At 54.3% G+C, this 17,737-nt stretch overlaps 1 protein-coding gene across 3 annotated transcripts; it reads left to right on the top strand.

Moving 5' to 3' along the window:
• The first annotated feature begins 3,079 nt into the window (after nucleotides 1-3,079).
• Slc19a1 (solute carrier family 19 member 1) lies at nucleotides 3,080-17,148 on the top strand. 3 transcript variants are annotated; one of them, XM_050141824.1, is made up of 6 exons: nucleotides 3,080-3,211; nucleotides 8,334-8,563; nucleotides 10,191-10,935; nucleotides 11,147-11,342; nucleotides 13,270-13,411; nucleotides 16,249-17,148. In XM_050141824.1, exons 2-6 carry the CDS (start codon nucleotides 8,381-8,383, stop codon nucleotides 16,510-16,512), a joined length of 1,530 nt encoding a protein of 509 aa, XP_049997781.1. In that variant the 5' UTR covers nucleotides 3,080-3,211; nucleotides 8,334-8,380; the 3' UTR covers nucleotides 16,513-17,148. The 3 variants fall into 3 exon arrangements, with proteins under 3 accessions (XP_049997781.1, XP_049997792.1, XP_049997801.1); XM_050141835.1 differs by lacking the exon at nucleotides 3,080-3,211 and adding an exon at nucleotides 3,657-3,748; XM_050141844.1 differs by lacking the exon at nucleotides 3,080-3,211 and adding an exon at nucleotides 4,274-4,359.
• The last annotated feature ends 589 nt before the right edge of the window (nucleotides 17,149-17,737 follow it).

Genomic DNA, 17,737 nt, shown 5'->3' with positions numbered 1-17,737 from the left:
TTCTATATCCCAGTTCTAAAAATCTTCTACAGTCCTCCCCAAAACAGCATGGTCAGGCCCGTCACTGCAACACCCCACTATCCTGGCCCCACTTTGCCCTAGTTAGACTTACTACTGCTGTGATGAGACCATGAAAGGGTTTATTTGGCTTCCATGTCCATATCACTCACTGGTCATCATTGAAAGAAGCCAGGACAGGAACTCAAACAGAACAGGACCTGGAGGCAGGAGCTGATGCAGAGTCCATGGAGCGGTGCTGCTTACCAGCTTGCTCCTCATGGCTTACTCACCCTGCTTTCTTACAGAACAAAAGAGGACCACCTGCCCAGGGATGGCACCACCCACCATGGGCTGGCCCCTCCCCAGCGATCACTAACTAAGAAAAGCCCCTCCAGCTGGATCTTATGGAGTCATTTTCTCAATTGATGCCCCCTCCTCCCTGATGATGCTCGTTTATGTCAAGTTGCCATAAAGGCATGGTTCAAACTGGTAGGGATGGCTTATCCCACCAGTATACACTGAGATTTCCACTGTGTTTTGGGCTACATTTTGCTGCTTACTGGTCTAGGAAGGTGGGTTCTTGGAAAGCAGTCATCCTAGTAGAGCTTGGCTTGGCTCTGGTGCTGTGGAGATGTGAGCCCTGGCTTTCCTGGAGCTGGGCAAAGGCTAGGCCGGCCCCAGGGGCCAGGTCCTTGGTCTGGAACATTATGGACTTTGGGACCATTAACAGTGAGCACGGTTGCTGGGTTCCCTGGCTGGAGTGGGCCTGGCAGGGGAGCCTCATTCTGTTCTTACTCTTCCTGGATCTGTCCTAGGTGGACCCGAATGCTCTCAAGTAAGCCTGGACTGTGGGAGGTATTGACAGTTGGGGTTCTTTCCTTCGTGAGCCCTGCCAGCCAGGGGCTAGGATAGTGCCAAGTGCCCATCTCATTCTTCAAACTCCCCTGCACAGCGGAACATAGCAGAAGTGCCACTCAGTCTTACTGGTAGTGGGTTTGGAATTAAAGGGCTCCCCAGAGGCACCCCCAAGTTGAGGTGAACTGCTTGCTCCTAACCTCAGAGCCCAGACCCCGCAAGACAGCCTTGCCTCTCACACTTCTACTGAAGAGGTAGGGTGTTGGTGGACTGACTTTGGATGATGTTGGGTGGGCAAGGACACTTGTTCTCTGGGGACAATAATGCTGATATTAGGGGACAAGTTGGGACCCTCTGCATGGGTTTGATATCATATGGGATTCAGCTGCAGAGCCCAACCATGCTCCTCCATATGTCTGTGGATTGTGAACTTGCAACGACAACTGTGGCTGGAAGCTAGAAGCTTCTGAGATTGGGGCTCCTGACTTTTCCTGACCCCTCCAGCACATGGCACCATCCTGGGTCCCAGCCTTCACTCCCACAGCCCAGACTGAAAGCAATTGCGTGCTTACACCAGCGCTTAAACAAATGATAGGTTATCATATATCCAAGAAGCCATTCCTCAAAATACTTGATCCATTCCCCAAGAGGACTGTGCTATCTCTCAGAGCCAGCATCTGATGTCTTAGGAGGCATTCTAGAAGCCTCCGTGTTCTTCCCTAAGTGGTTGTCTCCAAATGATTCAGAGACCATTCTACCCCTAGCCCACCCCACGGAACAGCTCCTTCAGGAATCCTAACACAGTGAGAGACAGGGCTGAAGGGAGCCCAGTACCCCGGAGTCCATGCTGAGCTTGTCAGGGTGAGCTCACCCCTCCATGACATACGGGTCATGTGGACTGGGTACCACTACCTGATCCTGTGTTTCCCATGGAGTCCCACGAGGGCACAGACCTGTCTGGCACACAGAAAGTCACCCCCCCCCCATCCTCCATCCTGTCCATGGGGCAAGGTTCTTATAGGCTTCTCTTCGCCACTTACTCAGGACCGGTGCCCTGAGGCCTTGCCCTTCAGGCTGTAAGTAATGTCCTGATGGTACAGAAAACTGACATGGCCAGATATGGGAGTCCTCCAGCTCTCCCTAAAATTCTTCCTGCTTACAAATAATTTGAGAGCTGTTCCTGTCCTTTCTACTCACAAGGACTCTGGCATGGTAACGTCAAGGGTCCTGCAGGTTTCTCAGGCAGGCTTTGTGACTGTTTCCACTCTGCACATCAGGAAATGGGGCAGCAGGCAGGGCACATGCATTGATGCTGCCAACATGCAGAGAGGATGCCTCGTGATACCACCACTGCTTTCCACAGCTCTAACCTGAGAAACATCCCAGCTTCCTAGGCAATGCCTTGGGCTCAAGGGTTGAGTTCCCCTTGTCCAGTAACTAGGTGGCCAGTACGTTTGCAAGTACTACTGAGGACCTAAGTCCAGAGGGGTGTGGCCGCCATTGGCTGGGGGAGGAGCTGAAGCCATCCATACCTGGGACCCCCATACCCACAGGTGACCCGTGAGTCTCACCACCCTGCATCCTACCACCTTGGGATCTGTTAAGCCAGAGTTGCTGATGAGTCATTCCCCTTTGGACCCATGCCCCTCCCCGTTTGGGTATGGTTGTGACCCCTGCCCTGCACAAGTACTCCACCAAAGCCCATCAAGAGAGAGGCTGGCTTGGACCCCGCCCCCTCCTACCTCGTCGCAAGCTGCCAGCGTCCTTCCATTTGCAGAGTCTTAGCTTAGTATCCCTGCTGGAAGGGGGTTGGGAGGGGCGGGGACGTCAGAGGATGGGGGCAAGGGTGAGGTCGGTGGCCTAAAACACTTAGGCCTCTTCTGTCCCTGTTAACAAAGTCTGGTTGATAGAAGGCGGGTGGTGTGTGTGTGTGTGTGTGTGAGAGAGAGAGAGAGAGAGAGAGAGAGAGAGAGAGAGAGAGAGAGAGAGAGAGAGAGAGAGAGGGAGGGAGAGAGGGAGCGCCAGATGCTCCCTTCCTGGGCTTGGGGTCTCCCTACACAGCCAAGCACAATCCATCGGTACCCAAACGAGGGGCGTGCACTGGTGGTGCAGACAGTGCAACTCTAGCCCGTAGTCCATGGCTGGCCAGTGCCCAGGTCCCTGGACTACTTTAGCAGGTGGACCCCGGGCACGGGTTTTCAGAGGAGCCCGAAAGAGCCGGAGCAGACTTCTGCAGCTAGTAGGGACAGGGGCGGATCCGGGGCGGGGCCTCGGGCCTAAGCCCGGCAGTCACCTCTGTGCTCAGCACTCGATCAGACCCGGCAGTCGGCTGTGAGCCACGACCCAGTCCAGCCGGGTAAGGGGCTCGTTATGGGGCTCAGGCCGGCCAGGCGCGCTGGGGCCGAGGGGTCGGGTGAAGAGTAGTCGGGGGTGAGGGGTGAGGGGTGAGGGGTGAGGGGCGGGGAAGAAGCGCAGTATGGAGAGCAGTGGCGTGGGGAAGGAGCACGGGAGAGGGGACGCAGGGAGAGCGTCCTGAAGGGGCAAGGAGTCTAGAGGTGTAGAGTGTGGAGTCTGAGCGTACAAGCTGGCAGACGCGCTGCGGGCCGTCCAAGCCACCGAGAAGCACAAGACCTAGATGGTGACTAACCGCGCAGTGTGGAGAGCGCATGCACGACTCTTTTGTGGGAGTCTCTGTGGGTGTGGCCAGGTGTTTGCTCCGCCCCCCCTAGTAGTTCCGCGGCTGCGGGTCCCCGACCCGCCGTGGTGGCCACGCTTTGGGGCGTGGTCAGTCTAGGTAGTCCCGCCCCTCCACGCTGCCCTAGGGCCCGCGCGGGTTTGTGGGTGTTGTAGTGTGCATGTGCGCGATCCAGGCTGCCGCTGCTGACTGAATCAGGTATGGGCCTGTGGGGTGCAGAGCTGGGGAAACAGATCCAAACTGTGAGTGCCTGGGGAACAACAGGATAGCACAAGGCGCGGTTCTGGTCCTTCAGGCTTCCTGACGGTGAAAGCGGGGCTCTGGCTGAGTTCTACACTAAAGGGTATTAGGGGGTCGCTTGAGGCACTGAGAAGCTCCGGGTAAGGTTTGGGGCGTACCTACAGCCTGTGGAGCGAAAGAAAAGCGCATGCGGGGTCAGCTGGGTGGAAGACCGGCAGAGATCTTTGGGATGCATAGGGGCAGTTGGGTGCGGGCCGCGGGCCGGTGTCTGCGGGGTGTCAGAGTCCACGTGTGAATGCCGAGCACAGGCGAGGACCTCAGCATTGGAAGCCTAGGTTCCAGCGCAATAGTCAGTGCTGGCGGGCACCCTGGGCGCATAGTTGCAGACCGCTCCCGAGGGTAAATTCCCCAGGCTGCCTGGTGGGACCTCTGAGCGCCATTTCTCTCGTCATCCCTCTGGAACCGAGTTTCTTTTGCCTTTAAAGTACCTTCCTGAGGTCAGGAATCGCCTGCCCCAGCCGCCTTAAGAGCACGTGTTGTCCGCAAGGAACCCCCGCTGCTCACGCCTGGTACGTGGCCAGTCTCCAAGCCCCATTGTTTAGCTTAGAGGTTTTAGGCACCAGACAGCTCTAACAACTTCCCCTTGGAACAAGAGATTCCTGCAGCCTGCACAGCCACCCGCAGCCAGTGCTTGGTGTGCTTCCAGCATCTCTGTGACAGGAATCATTCCCAGGACTCTGTCCACATTCCTCTTGAAAACTCTTGAGGAGTGTGGCTAATAGCCTGAGTATAAACCATATTCATGAAAACTCCTCACTCTGTGAAGGCGCCCAGGCCCCATCTGCCTGTCTTCAGTATGCAGGTCAGAACCTAAGCAGGCTGTTAAGGAAGTTGTTTTGTGGCTTCCCTCAGTGAAGATAGACTAAATCTTCGCAGTTGCTTGCCTGACTTTAAAGAAGTAGCCTCCTCCCAGGGAGACTTGAGGACATGAACCCCAGCAGCCCGGATGGACTAAGCAGAACACAGGCAGATACTGCGACCTAGCAGAGCCACATGTGCCCCACAACAAGGGACTGCTTTGCACCTGCCGACTTCTTTCAGAGAGACCTGTGTTCTGAATGGGCCGAGGCAAGGGGTGACTCTGCGCATCAGAGCCTGTGGCAAAGATACATTCAGCACTCAGCTTTCACAATGGGGGGCAACAGGGCTGCCCCACCCCCCTAACACGAGCCTTCCAAGATTAAAATAAACCTTCCTGTTTTGAGACAAAATGAAGGTGCTACTTACTTTCGCTTTGATTTTGGGGTGCCATGGAAAGAATTTTGTGAATGGATGTGTTTCCACACTCCCTACCCGGTCTTCTCTAGGTTGCTCAGAAAGGACTGTGTCAAGCCCCTCCCCTATACCACAGCCCTACAGGGCTGCCAAGGGTTTCTTTCAGTTGCCTGGAAGAGGTCGCAGGTTATGAAGCAACACTGCATTCGTATGGGGTATGGAGTCCAGGTTCAGCTGTCATGCCTGCGTGGCATGAGCTCCTTCTACATTCAGTTTCTTCAGCTAAGCCGACGACGCATCTCCCATCTTGCCTCTCGGGATGGGTTTTGTCTGAGCTGAGCCTAGCTCTGCCAGGAAGAGCAACCTGGGCGCTGCTGTAGAGAAGGGAGGCATTGCATCATAGCCCGACTGACTCTGTAGGAATGATGCTGCCTAGGGTAGAGTGGAATAAACCGACTGGCAGTCTCTGCCTAGGTAACAGTCCGGGGCTTTAACAGTCCCTGGTTCCTAGTCACCAGACAAGTAGGCATTTCTGTTGAACAGGTGTTTAAGGTGAAGGCATGGTCTGGGCACTGGACTGTAGCCTTGCAATTGGTTCCCCAGAAATAGGAGATGCCTGTGTGCCCCCTGTGAGCACATCCTTGCCAGTCATGTGGTTTGAGATTAGTCCCTGAGATCTCAGAGGATCTTGCTGTGATGGGGTCATGTCCCCTTGAACAGATCTGAGTGTGGGCTTGGTGGGTAGGTAGGGTTTTCAGGATCTTAGAGGACAAACAGGAGTCCATTTCGTGGGCCTTGAGCACGAGAGCCACTTGCCCATCTGAGCAGCAGTCAGGGTGGTGTAGCTCTTCCAATCTGATAATCCTAGATGTTCATGTCATGTGGGTTCCAGGAGTTGTTGGAGTGGCCCTCTTCCAGCTGTGGCTGGGCATTGAAGTTCTGAAGCCAGATCTTCAGACAGACCCCTGGGTAAGGCCGTGATAAATTCACTGTGTCCAGCTCCGACCCCCATCCACCTGGGTGTAGAAGCCTCAGGAGTCTATGAAGCTATATGTATGGGATAATATGGAATTTGCTCTTTACTGGTGTCTGATAACGTCTGCTGTCTCTGAATACCAAAGGACACCAAGTAGACATGTTCCTTTCACCTCTGGGGATGGCACCTTTCCGATGAGGGCCAATTCCTGGGGCTTCCTAAGCCCATTCTGGCCACAGAGTCCTAGACTTAGCTACATTCCTGGCCACCACTGAGTCTGGGGACTGCTTTGGTTGAGCAAATGCAGTTGCCATGGACAATTGTTTAATCTGGCCAGCCCCAGCAATATGTGCTGGGGAACGGCTGAGCTCTATTTGCATCTGCCTTGGCCTCTCTGGAGGGGTCAATGCCAAGGACTGAACCTCCTGGGTACCCTGTCCTCCTTGGCTGTTTGTGTAGCTCTGGGGAAGTTTTGAAAAACAAGGCCAGGCAGGACAGAGGTCAGTCTGTCCAGCTGAGGTGCCGGAGCCTGTGTTTGTGTCTTCTCCAGCCAGGCCCCCTGCCTGGCTGCTTGTTTCCATTTGTGTCCTGTCCCAGACCCTGTAGCTTCCGGGGCCACATTCCTGCCTTCTGGACCCCTGGAATTCTGCACCCTGGCTTGCCCTTCCTTGCAGTTCCCAACAAGCAAACCCACAAACCCCTGCTTCTTTAGGGGCCCAGGTGTTACCCAGCTTCTGCCTTATCACAGAAACAGGATTTACAGGAAGGGCTCCTGGGCAGTCCTTACAGCTGCATGGTATAACTCTGAGTCCCAGTGGGACAGCACGCACTGAGGACCCCACAGGTCCCTTTTCTTTCTTGAGCCTCTGTGTTTTGTGGGAACTCAAGAGGACATCCTAGGTCTTAGTGTAGGGTCCGTGGACTGAGAATCTGAACCCCTGAAGTTCTTACATCAAGAGAGTCTTCATTTGTCCTCTGCTCAGGGGTTGGAGAGGATTCTACCCTAGTCCGGATCTGCAGATACGTCCTGGAGCAGACTGTAATGAGGAACCTGTTATAGAGGAGCAGGCCGTCAGTATAGCTCCCCCCCAACTCCCGTGCCACACACTGCCAACCTATCTTAGCTCCCCAGCTCCTATATATGATACCCACCCTCTACTCCAGGAGCAGAATAGCTTTATGATAACTCCCTTTTGACCTACACCAGTGCCCTGTACAGAAAGCCTGAAGCACATGAACCTGTGGCATACATGCGGCTGTACAAATGAGCCAGGATAATGTGGGGTCCTGATGAGGGGATGCTGCTGCTGCCTTTCCGTTAGGAGATTGGCAATGACCACCTGCACCAGAGCAGCCTGTGTCCGGGACAGAATCAGGGAGAGAAAAACACACTGTACAGGCTAGTCCTTATGCACCACAAATACCTGAGAGTGCTTTGGGCCTGTATGGCGTGAGGTCAGAGGGTCAGCAACTAGACAGGCCACTGGTGGCTGGACTCCACCTGCCTTTGGGAGGAAGCCTGTAGTCATCTGAGTGTCAGCTCCACCCCCTCCTCAGGCTTCTGTCTGTTTCACTCTCGAAGTCCTACAGAGAACTATGGAGTCCCACAGGTCAGCTCCCACTCTGTCCCATAATCCTTTCCAGAGCTTGCTTTGCCTTGCCCATGGTGACTCTAAACTCCTGGTGAACTCCTGCCCTCCCCCCACTGCCCCTCCTTCTTATGACAAGTGTTCTTTAGAACTGCATTCCCCTGCTGTGGGGAGAATGCATGTCAGATCTGTGTACTCACAGCCACCCCCACTGACCTCCCTGTTGTGTCTTGGGGCACCCCTGGTGTCCTAGCCTAGCAGAGTCCCCTCCTCTTGTCCTTGCTCCGCCCAGGATACCGCTAGAACAGTCGCTATCAACACCAACTGACGCCAGCTGTTCCTAAGACCTGTAGGGCCACAGGCTACCAAGCCCCTGGAATGAGGCTGAGGTGCTTCCAAACCTGGATTTTAAATGTTATTCACTTACGTAATAAAGTAAGATAATCAGTTTATGTGACTTTGATTAACAGTTAAATAGATCTAGGTGACTGAGGCTTGGCTTTGCTTGAAGACTCCTGGAAGCTGTGCTGGCCTGGTCTGAGGGATTAGGCTCCTAGTAGATCTCAGGTTGACAGAGCCGGTTGATTTGGGTGTGGGGCCAGCAGCCCCCGAGGTTGACACTGGGTCTCAGCAGAGAGATTGGGGACTAGAGTGTCCCTGTGGGCTCCTTTGCTAACCCCAGACTCTTGGCTTTTCCTTCCAGGTGGAGTGCCATCTTTGGTCACCTGGTCTCATGAGGAACTGGGCAATATGGTGCCCAATGGCCACGCAGCAGAAAAACAGGCATGTGAGGATCCCAGGCAGAACCGTGAACTCAAGTCCTGGCGATGCCTCGTGTTCTATCTCTGCTTCTTCGGCTTCATGGCGCAGCTGCGGCCTGGGGAGAGCTTCATCACGCCCTACCTCCTGCAACGTAACTTCACAATCATGCAGGCATGTTGTCGTTGGAGGGTAGGGGAACAGCGGTGTGGGCTAGGAGTTCTTTTCCTGGTTTGATATATATATTTGCAGCTAAGGCTGCGGGAGACTACAGAGGCCAGAGAGACTGAGTGTGGTCCACCCTAACCCCCCACCTGCTCACTTGGCTTTGATTTGTTAGCCCAGCCAGACTACGTGTCGCTGGGCTCCAAGAGAGGAAACCTGTGCCTGCCTTGGGGATGAGGAAGAATGCAGATGAAGGAGTGCTGACCTTTACTGCCGGGGTGGCTCATCTGCCATCCTGGTGAGAGAGCCCATGTCCAGCCACGCCCCACCTTGCTTGGCACCTGCCTCCGGGAGGGACTCAGCTGTTTATGTAAAGAGATTATTGAAGGCATTTTCTTCTTACTCAGCCACGGGAACAGAGGGTCCTATTGAAACTCTGCTAATGAGCTTAAATCCAAGCAGACCGGGAAGCCGTTCATTTTTGAACGTGTGCTTCATGCCGTCTTTTGATAGGGCTAGATGAAGAAGGGGGAAGAGAGGTCTCTGAGGTCTGGCTCCCTAGCTGCCTGAGGTAGCCTGCAGCTGGCCTGGGGGTGTCAGCAATCCATCTCAGCTTGAGACCTCCCCTCCATACTGACCCAGGTTCTGTTTTGAGTCCTTGTTGCTACTGGTTGGGCTGAGTTAGCCTTAGCGTGGGAGTCATTGGGACCTGAGTCCCAGCCTCTGGGAGCCCGGGAGTGCCCATCTGGCTCCCGTATGTGCCCATTAGCCAGATCTAACGTGAGGTCTAAGGGGGTTCCCTGCTGAAACTCATCCTGGCCTAGAAGGAAGTACCAAGCATGTCTGCCTCCCAGGGAGAGGTCAGGCAGACATCTGGGCCTCACTGAGATAGAGGCTCTCCCTGCCGAGCGTCCAGAGGGCCTAAGGCACCTGGTTTGGTCTGCCCATGCTACTACTGGGCCCCGGCACCTCCCCAGGCAGCAATGTGGTGTCTGAGACAATGCCTTCTGACCTCCGCCCTGCAGCAGGTAGCTCCCCCATCTTGAGCCACAGCAGGAGCCAGGTGAGGGTGGCCTCCAGATGTTAGCCTCGGTGAAGGCCGTGAAGGTTGGATTTTGCAGGCAGCATGCCCACTTCTGCCTTATGGGGTGGGGTAGCGGGATGGCCTTGTCCTCCTCCAGTCTCACCTCCCTCCCCTGTGTCCTGCCTAGCTGTCTGCTGTGCTCCCCCACCCCCACCCCAACCCCGTTACTATTCTCTTACTCTTCCTTTTCTTCCTGTAAAGAACTGAAGAAATCTGTACTGGGGTCTCCTGGCCATTGTACTATTTTCTACTTAGGTTTAAGAAGAGTGCCAGTCAGAAAGCTTGGGTTAATATGACCCGCATGCATTGAATGGTGGTTTCTCCCAGTTTGCTAGCTTTCCGTGGGTTGGGCCTGGGGTCTGCAGTTTCTTAGGCTGGAAGACGGTCTTGGTTCCTAGACTCCCTTGGATCCTGAACAGCCAGGGTGTGGACATGGAAGGTACATTTGTCGTCATTAGGGAGACGGGGGCAAGATAGCATTTGGCTTGCTAACCCTACTGGACTCAGTGGAGCAGCCAGTGTCGCTAATAACCAGTACTTGCCTACCCGCAGGTGACCAATGAGATCATTCCGGTGTTGCCCTACTCTCACATGACCGTGCTGGTGCCAATCTTCCTGCTCACAGACTACCTGCGCTACAAGCCCGTCCTGGTCCTGCAATGCCTGAGCTTTGTGTGTGTCTGGCTGTTGCTGCTGCTGGGCAACTCTGTACTACACATGCAGCTCATGGAAGTCTTCTACAGCATCACCATGGCCGCACGCATCGCCTACTCCTCCTACATCTTCTCCCTGGTGCAGCCCTCCCGCTACCAGCGCATGGCCAGCTACTCAAGGACAGCCGTGTTGCTGGGAGTCTTCACCAGCTCTGTGTTGGGCCAGGTGCTGTTGTCCCTGGGATACCAGTCCCTCAACTACATCTCCCTGGGCTTTGTCATCTTCAGCCTGGGCCTCTCCCTCTTCCTGAAGCGACCTAAGCACAGCCTCTTTTTCAACCGCAGTGCACTGGTGCGAGGAGCCTCGCCCTGTGAGCTGGACCAGATGCACCCGGGCCCTGAGCGACCAGAGCCCGGGAAACTGGAGCGAGTGCTGGGCATGTGCAAAGACTCCTTCCTGGTGTGCATGCTCCGTGAGCTGGTGGAAAATGCACGGCAGCCCCAGCTGCGCCTCTGGTGCCTCTGGTGGGTCTTCAACTCTGCTGGCTACTACTTGATTTCGTACTACACGCATGTCCTGTGGAGAGAAGCTGACCAAAAGCTCAACTACAATGGCGCCGTAGACGCTGCCTCCACGCTGCTGAGTATGCGCTGGAGGCCCCTTGCCCTTCCCAGCTGGGCTATAGTCCAGCCCTATCACTTGCCCTGGGCTAGACCACCAACATAGGCTGTCCTGTGCTTTGCCCTACCCTGCCCTTCTTCCAGAGCCACCCTAACTAAGCCTGAACCCCTACCCATCTGTCCCATGGTTCTACTTGCCCAAGCTCAGCCATGGCTGATGCTTCCTACCTCCAGGCGCCATCATGTCCTTCTCCGCGGGCTTCGTGAAGATCCGTTGGGCTCTGTGGTCAAAGCTGGTCATCGCAAGTGTTATAGCCATCCAGGCTGGGCTAGTTTTCTGTATGGTTATCATGTCCACCAACATCTGGATACTCTACGTGGCCTACGTGCTTTTCCGTGGGGCCTACCAGTTCCTTGTGCCCATTGCCACGTGAGTAGGATGGTGTGGGGAGAGGCTTCTGGAAGGCTCTGTTGGGGAGCACAAGGCAATGCGGACAGTTGTGTGGGAGGTCTAACCCGTCTAGACACTCAGCTGTGTCTACTGCATTGGCTTTTCTGGGCCCCACAACCCCCGTAAGGACAGTGAATCCGCTACCTCCCCCAGTTCCCTCCCATCTCCGCCAGTCCTTCCTGAACCTCTATAGTGTTGCTGACCCGTAGGCTACCTAAAGTTGACTAGCATCCCGCCTCCTTCTCCTGTTGTCCCTTATCCTCACCTTGGAGACCCTGTTACACTTTTTTGCCGGCATTTGGCCTGCCCCTTTCCTGGGCTTGCCCCACGTGCTCTCCCAGCTCCTCTGAACACTGTTGCAGAGTTTGCTGGCTCTGACTGCAGGTGATCTCTCCGGATGGCACTAGCATGCCTTTCCTGAGACCCTATCCAGACTGGAACTGAGAGAGCACACACTGCTGAGTGTTGAGGACACACTCAACTCATGCCACATAGGCATCAAACATGCTTATAGAGCTGGGTGTGGTGGTGCACGCTTTTAATCCCGGAACTCAGGAAGCAGAGGCAGACAGATCTCTGAGTTCCAGACCAGCCAGATATATGGTGAGACCTTGTCTAAAAGAAACTCAAAATAGACTCTCAGACATATACTCATATCACCGAACAGACAACACACATACACCATCCATTCCATGTGAACTGGCACCATACAATTTATGTGTACATTGTCCATGTACATGGGTTAGCATACCACATGCTACAGATAGATAGATAGATAGATAGATAGATAGATAGATAGATAGATAGATAGATAGATGGATGGATGGATGGATGGATGGATGGATGGATGGATGGATGGATAGACAGATAGTCAGATAAACACAGATTTCATACACCATATGTACTTAACACTGCACTGTGCATAGCATATGTACATGTGCTCACACCACACACAGGCACTTGCCTTCTTTTGCCTCCCTGTCCTCTACCCCTCTGGAAAGACTTTGGCTCTTACCTCCCAGGGCTGCATAATTCTAACACTTTCCCTCCTTGGACAGCCCGCTCACATTCTCTGGCCACAGTCACCGGCATACTTCTCTGGCCACACAGCCACTGGCATACTTCTCTCTCTGGCCACATAGCCACTGGCATACTTCTCTGGCCATGTACTCCTGCCTCCTGAATTGAGAGTACCTTTCTGTTCCCAGTCTCCTGGAGTCAGTCTCTCTAAACACATCCTGAGCCCCATTCCTACCCTGGGTCAGCTACCGTTCATTGGTGGGTGTGTGTAGGGAGAGGCTGGGACCAGGAGCAGTGCTGTGCACAGTATTGCTAGATTGGGGCTGGAGTAGGGGACTTGGTGGTTGTGGATGGGGATTTTAGAGTTGTGTATCCAGGAACTTAACCGTGAGTCTGGTGGTGGGTGGGGTTGTGTGACTTGGTACGTTGGTATATCCCCGAGTAGATGAGGAGTCTCCCTGGCTCTGTGTTCTTCGTTTATTTATTTGTTTGTTTGTTTGTTTAATTAGATAGCATCTCACTGTGTAGACCAGACTGGCCTGGAATGACAACATTCACCTGCTTCTTCCTCCTGTGCTGGGTGAATGACAATGAATGACATTTGTCACCGTGTCCAGTCTGACTTTGTTCTTGCCTCTCCCTGTCCTACTCAGTGAGTTTGAGTAGCTTGAGTATGTTTTGGGTTCTTTGTTCATTTGTTTGTTTGGTTTTTGGTTTTTCGAGACAGGGTTTCTCTGTGTGGCTCTGGCTGTCCTGGAACTCACTCGGTAGACCAGGCTGGCCTCAAACTCCGAGATCCGCCTGCCTCTGCCTCTGCCTCCCGAGTGTTGGGGTTGAAGGCGCGCGCCAGCCATCACCTGGCCACAGTGTGTTTTTCACCTCTCAGTTTTCAGATCGCGTCTTCCCTGTCTAAGGAGCTCTGCGCCTTGGTCTTTGGGATCAACACATTCCTTGCCACCGTGCTCAAGACCGTCATCACACTTGTGGTCTCCGACAAACGGGGTCTGGGCCTCAGTGTTCTGAGACAGGTAAGCCCCACCTTCATTCTCACCCTTGCGGGAGGGAATCCATTATGTGGCCACAGTAAGGCCTCCTGGCATCCACGTTCTGTGATCCCTTCTCAGGGAGCACAGATCCATCGTCACGGGAGTGATACAGAACGTGGCCCACATCGGAGCAGGGAGCGAGACTGTTGGGACAGGCTCACATTTCCAGGGGCACTTGATGTGGCAAGGCTAGCCACTTTTATCTACCCACGAGCCTCTACCCTGCTCCTGTCCAGGTTGGACTTAGCCCCCAAGTGGCTGGACCTCGAAGGTTGACCGAATTGTCAGCCATTTCTGAGGAGTCTTTATCAGACCTTGAATGTCCTTTCTGGGGCCTGTGTCACTGAAAGTATACCGTCACAGTTCCTTACCTTTTATCTCACACGTCAAGACCTGATAGCCTTAAGCCCAGGTCGGATGATATCTGAAGTGTCCATATCCAGGAGGGAGCTAAGGCAGAGCCACTTGGTTGGAGTTGGCATCAGGTGGCGTTGGCCTACTGACTTCTCTTGGGATACTTACAGTTTTCCCACCACAGCCAGCATTTTTCTTGTATCTGAGAAAACTTGACTCTTCTGTGAGGGGGGTGTTGTGATGGAGGAACTGGGCATCTTCCAAGCCCAGGCTTGGTAACATGAGAAGGAGTGGTAACTGAGCTCCTTAGTGACTGCCCCAGGCTGTGGCTGGGCAGTGTCTTAGCAACCTGTGAGAACTGTTGGTCTTCCTGGAGCCTAGGTTTCCCTTGGCTGGAGGCCTGCCAAGGTTGGTTGGTGTATGTCATGAAGAAGTCCCAACCCGCTGAGGATCCCTAGTTGGTACAGCCTTGTCACTGAGTCTGGCTGGCCAGTGAGGAGGCGCAGATGGAGCAGGTGTTTGCACATGCAGGAACAGACCATCCCACTGGGAAGCTGGCTGGTACGATTTGAATAGACCTTTGAAGTGGGGATGCCAGAGTCTTGCCATGTAAAGCTTGGATCTGCTCCAGCCTGGCTAAATCCCTCAATGCACACCCCGTCAGGCTGAACCCAGAACAGGCAAGTCTTTCTTGACCCACAGGGTGGTAGATCCAGACTGAGAAGCGGACATAATTCCCCGTTACCACCCAGCTGCTCTGTGTACCCAGGAGCCTTGGGTTGACTCACAGTACTGGGTGAGGTCCATGGTGGGTTGGGCTAAGAAACAGTTCACTGGCTTGGAAGGGCATAAGTTCCTCCTGGGGGAGACTGTCTCTGTCCTTAGATGAGTAGTGGCTCCTCAAGTGGGGAAGAGCCGTCCAGAGAAACCCCGGGGGGCACCTAGTGTGGCCCAGCTCACGCTTACCATGTGGTTTGTCTTCCAGTCACTGGCCTCTAAGGCCGGTGTGCTCCCTCCATAGCCTGCCTCTCGTTCAGACTGTGGGAGTCACATGGGTGGGACCTTAGAGACTTGTGCTGCCTTGTGTTCCCACTCTTGCCTATGACCCCCACCCATTCCAGCTACCCTGCAAGAGGCCCCCTTGTTAATGAGCCTCAGAGGAATGGGGTACGGGGCTCAGTAGGAAGGGGACTGGATCAGCTCTTTCCCAAAGACCACCAGAGAACCCCTTCCCTTCTCTGGGGCCCTTGGTCAGTCCTACTCATTAGCACAGACTGTAGCCGGGGACCCCATGAGGGACGAGGGGCATTCTGGCTTTAGTCCCTGCTTCCTCCGGTCAGAGTGTGAGACGGGTACTGGCTTTTCCCTGGCTAGCGTCCTTCCGAGCATTGGGTTTTGTTCACAGTCAAGAGAGACACAGTCTCCTGCTCTGCCCTCTCCTGCCTCGCGCCCTGAGTTCAGACAAGGGCCAGGGCAGAAGTCCAGGCAGTGGGACCAGAGCCGGAGACCACTGAGAACCAGGGTGGAACTTGGGACTGTGGCTGGGAGCCAGCCTCGATATTTGCTGTTTTTTAAGTTTGGCTTCATCCTACCCAGAAATCATGCAGCGATTCAGGTGCCTTGTGCTGTTCTCCTGCATTAGACTCAGGATGTGGTGTTTAGCCAGAATCCAGAAGATGTTACACACACACACACACACACACACACACACACACACACGAGGACCCTTAGGGTTGTTACATAGCCATTGCTACTCCCTTATCAACCCTAGAGATAGGTGTTCTCCTCCCACCCCAGTGAGTGTTGCCCACAGCACCCAGGGGTTTGATTGACACGGGAAGAACGGGGAAAGGATGTCCATCCTGTCTTCTTGGGAACAAAAGTCTCTCATGAGTCATTCCTGGTTTACTCCAAATGCGATCTTTTATGAAAGTGTCCCAAGAGGCTTCAGGATACTCACCTGCCTTCAACTGGATCACTGCAAGTTCCAGGACCTTCATGGACATTTGGCAGTAGTTAGGTTCCTCCCTGGGAGGAACATATCTGGTCCTTCCGGAAGGGGCATGACCCGTGCATGCCTGTCTCTTCTTGGTCACTGCTGTGCCAAGCAAGTCAAGGTTGTGCCAGGCAAGTCAAGGTTAGGCCAGGACCTAGGAGAAGCCTGGATCATTGTCCTGGGGGCTAAGAAAGTCAGTTTCATGCATTAGAGCCTGGGGACCAGTCCCCGAGGACCACACAGATGTCAGACACAAAATCCCTGGGGAAGTGATAGGTACCCTTTGTAGTTGACCATGTTGTGGGGGATAGAGGGCAAGGGACCAAGCACCTTGGTATCTGCCCTTGGGCAAGGCCTATGACTCCTCTGGCCACCTGGTGGCTGAATGATGAACCTTGCCCCTAGATGGGGCAAGGGCAGGCAGGGGTGGGGGAACAAAACCCGAGGTCACCCAAACTCTCTCTTTCAGTTCACTATCTACTCCTTGTACTTCCTGGTACTCTCCATCATCTGCTTTGTCGGGGCTGCGCTGGACGGCTTGAGGTACTGCCGGCGGCGGCGCCACCAGCCCCTGCCCCTGCCCCAGGAGCTGAGCCCCTTGGAGAATTCTGTGCAGGTACTAAGCCTGCAGGATGGAAACCTAAAGGGACCACAACCCTCAGCACCACCGCTACTCCCAGAGGATGGTGTGGAGGACAGCGTGACAGGCTTGAGACTCGAAGCCAAGGCCTGACCCATCTTGACCTTCCTGGCTTCATCCCAGTTCAGCGGGAAGAACTCCTGACTCAAGCAAGCAACCCCTCCCATGTACCTCCATCCTGAACCAGCCCGGGCGGGATGCTGTAGACAAGACTCTACTGTCTTGAGTCCCACTGCCCAAGACATGTGGGCAGTTTGTTGCCTTCAGGAACCCCCAGAATGTTCACAGGATTCACCTTAGGAGCCACCTGCTTTAACTGAGGGACAATAGTTTGTCCCTGCTGATAGCGTCTGAGGACCCTAAACCCAGCCTACTTCTTGCTTTAGCTGTGGCCAAAGCCCGCTGGGAACACTCAGAGCAGCTGCCTGGCTTTATGGGACCCATATGCCAAGCCACTGTGAACCTGAATTGCCTATTGCTTGCCAGGAAGAGCCTGTATTGGGGTCAACTGCGCCTACCAGGCCAGCTCGCCCTTAGCCCTTGGAAGCTCAGGACAAATTCTCTCTGTCCCCAGGGCTAGTGAGGTAGCCCAGACTCCAGCCAAGGCACGCTGGCCCTGCAGGGTGCTGGTCCTTCTATATCCTGGCTTCTGGCTATCCTGTCACTTCTATCATGGGAGGTGCTTGTCTGGGTGACTATCTGAATTTTTTTTAAATAAAAATAAAAAAAATCTGTCATTAAAATGGAGAGCTCCTTTTGGTTTTTCTCTAGTGAAAAGCTGGAGTCAGGGGTTGATTAGCCTCAGCCAAAGCAAGGATACCTTGCAGAGACTAGGCCCTCGGTGTCCTTGAGTTGACCTCCAGCTCCACTGCAAGATCTGACACCCCTAGGGCGTGCACGTCATATCCGTCATATCCGTTCTGGCTGACTAACTCAGCAGAGAACCAAATTGCTGGTTATGGGGGCTGCTGAGCCAATTGTGCCTCTAGGACCTACCCAGAGGTCCACTTGAGAAAGGTCATCTTGGGGACCCTGGGCTGAGGAAGAGGCTACAATCAGGGCTGGCCAGACATCCAACTAGCGATGGTTTGTGAGAACACTGGGCCAGCTGCATTCACATCTGCCGCAGCACCCTGTGAGCCTTTCTGGGGAGGGCTAGTTCCATCCCTTCTGGGCTTGGGGATCTTGTAGGACACTACTGACGGACACAAGCCTTGTCCTTTGCCTCAGGCAGAGATAGTGTGTGGCCACCCCTGCTATGCCTGTTAACCCGGGGCAGCAAGATGAGCCTCTCGCAGCCAAAGCCCTCCCCCGCAGC

Source organism: Alexandromys fortis, unplaced genomic scaffold (assembly GCF_014885135.2).
Source record: "Alexandromys fortis isolate MF-2015 unplaced genomic scaffold, M_Fortis_MF-2015_v1.1 scaffold_9, whole genome shotgun sequence".
Taxonomy (NCBI): Eukaryota; Metazoa; Chordata; class Mammalia; order Rodentia; family Cricetidae; genus Alexandromys; species Alexandromys fortis.
This window is presented reverse-complemented; position numbering and strand designations above follow the sequence as displayed.

What these genes read in the sequence shown, in the direction of transcription:
- Slc19a1 (XM_050141824.1), top strand. Translation starts at nt 8,381, where the DNA reads ATGGTGCCCAATGGCCACGCAGCAGAAAAACAGGCATGTGAGGATCCC. An exon ending in GTAACTTCACAATCATGCAG is followed by an intron (nt 8,564 to 10,190) that starts GCATGTTGTCGT and finishes GCCTACCCGCAG; the next exon opens with GTGACCAATGAGATCATTCC. An exon ending in CGCTGCCTCCACGCTGCTGA is followed by an intron (nt 10,936 to 11,146) that starts GTATGCGCTGGA and finishes TCCTACCTCCAG; the next exon opens with GCGCCATCATGTCCTTCTCC.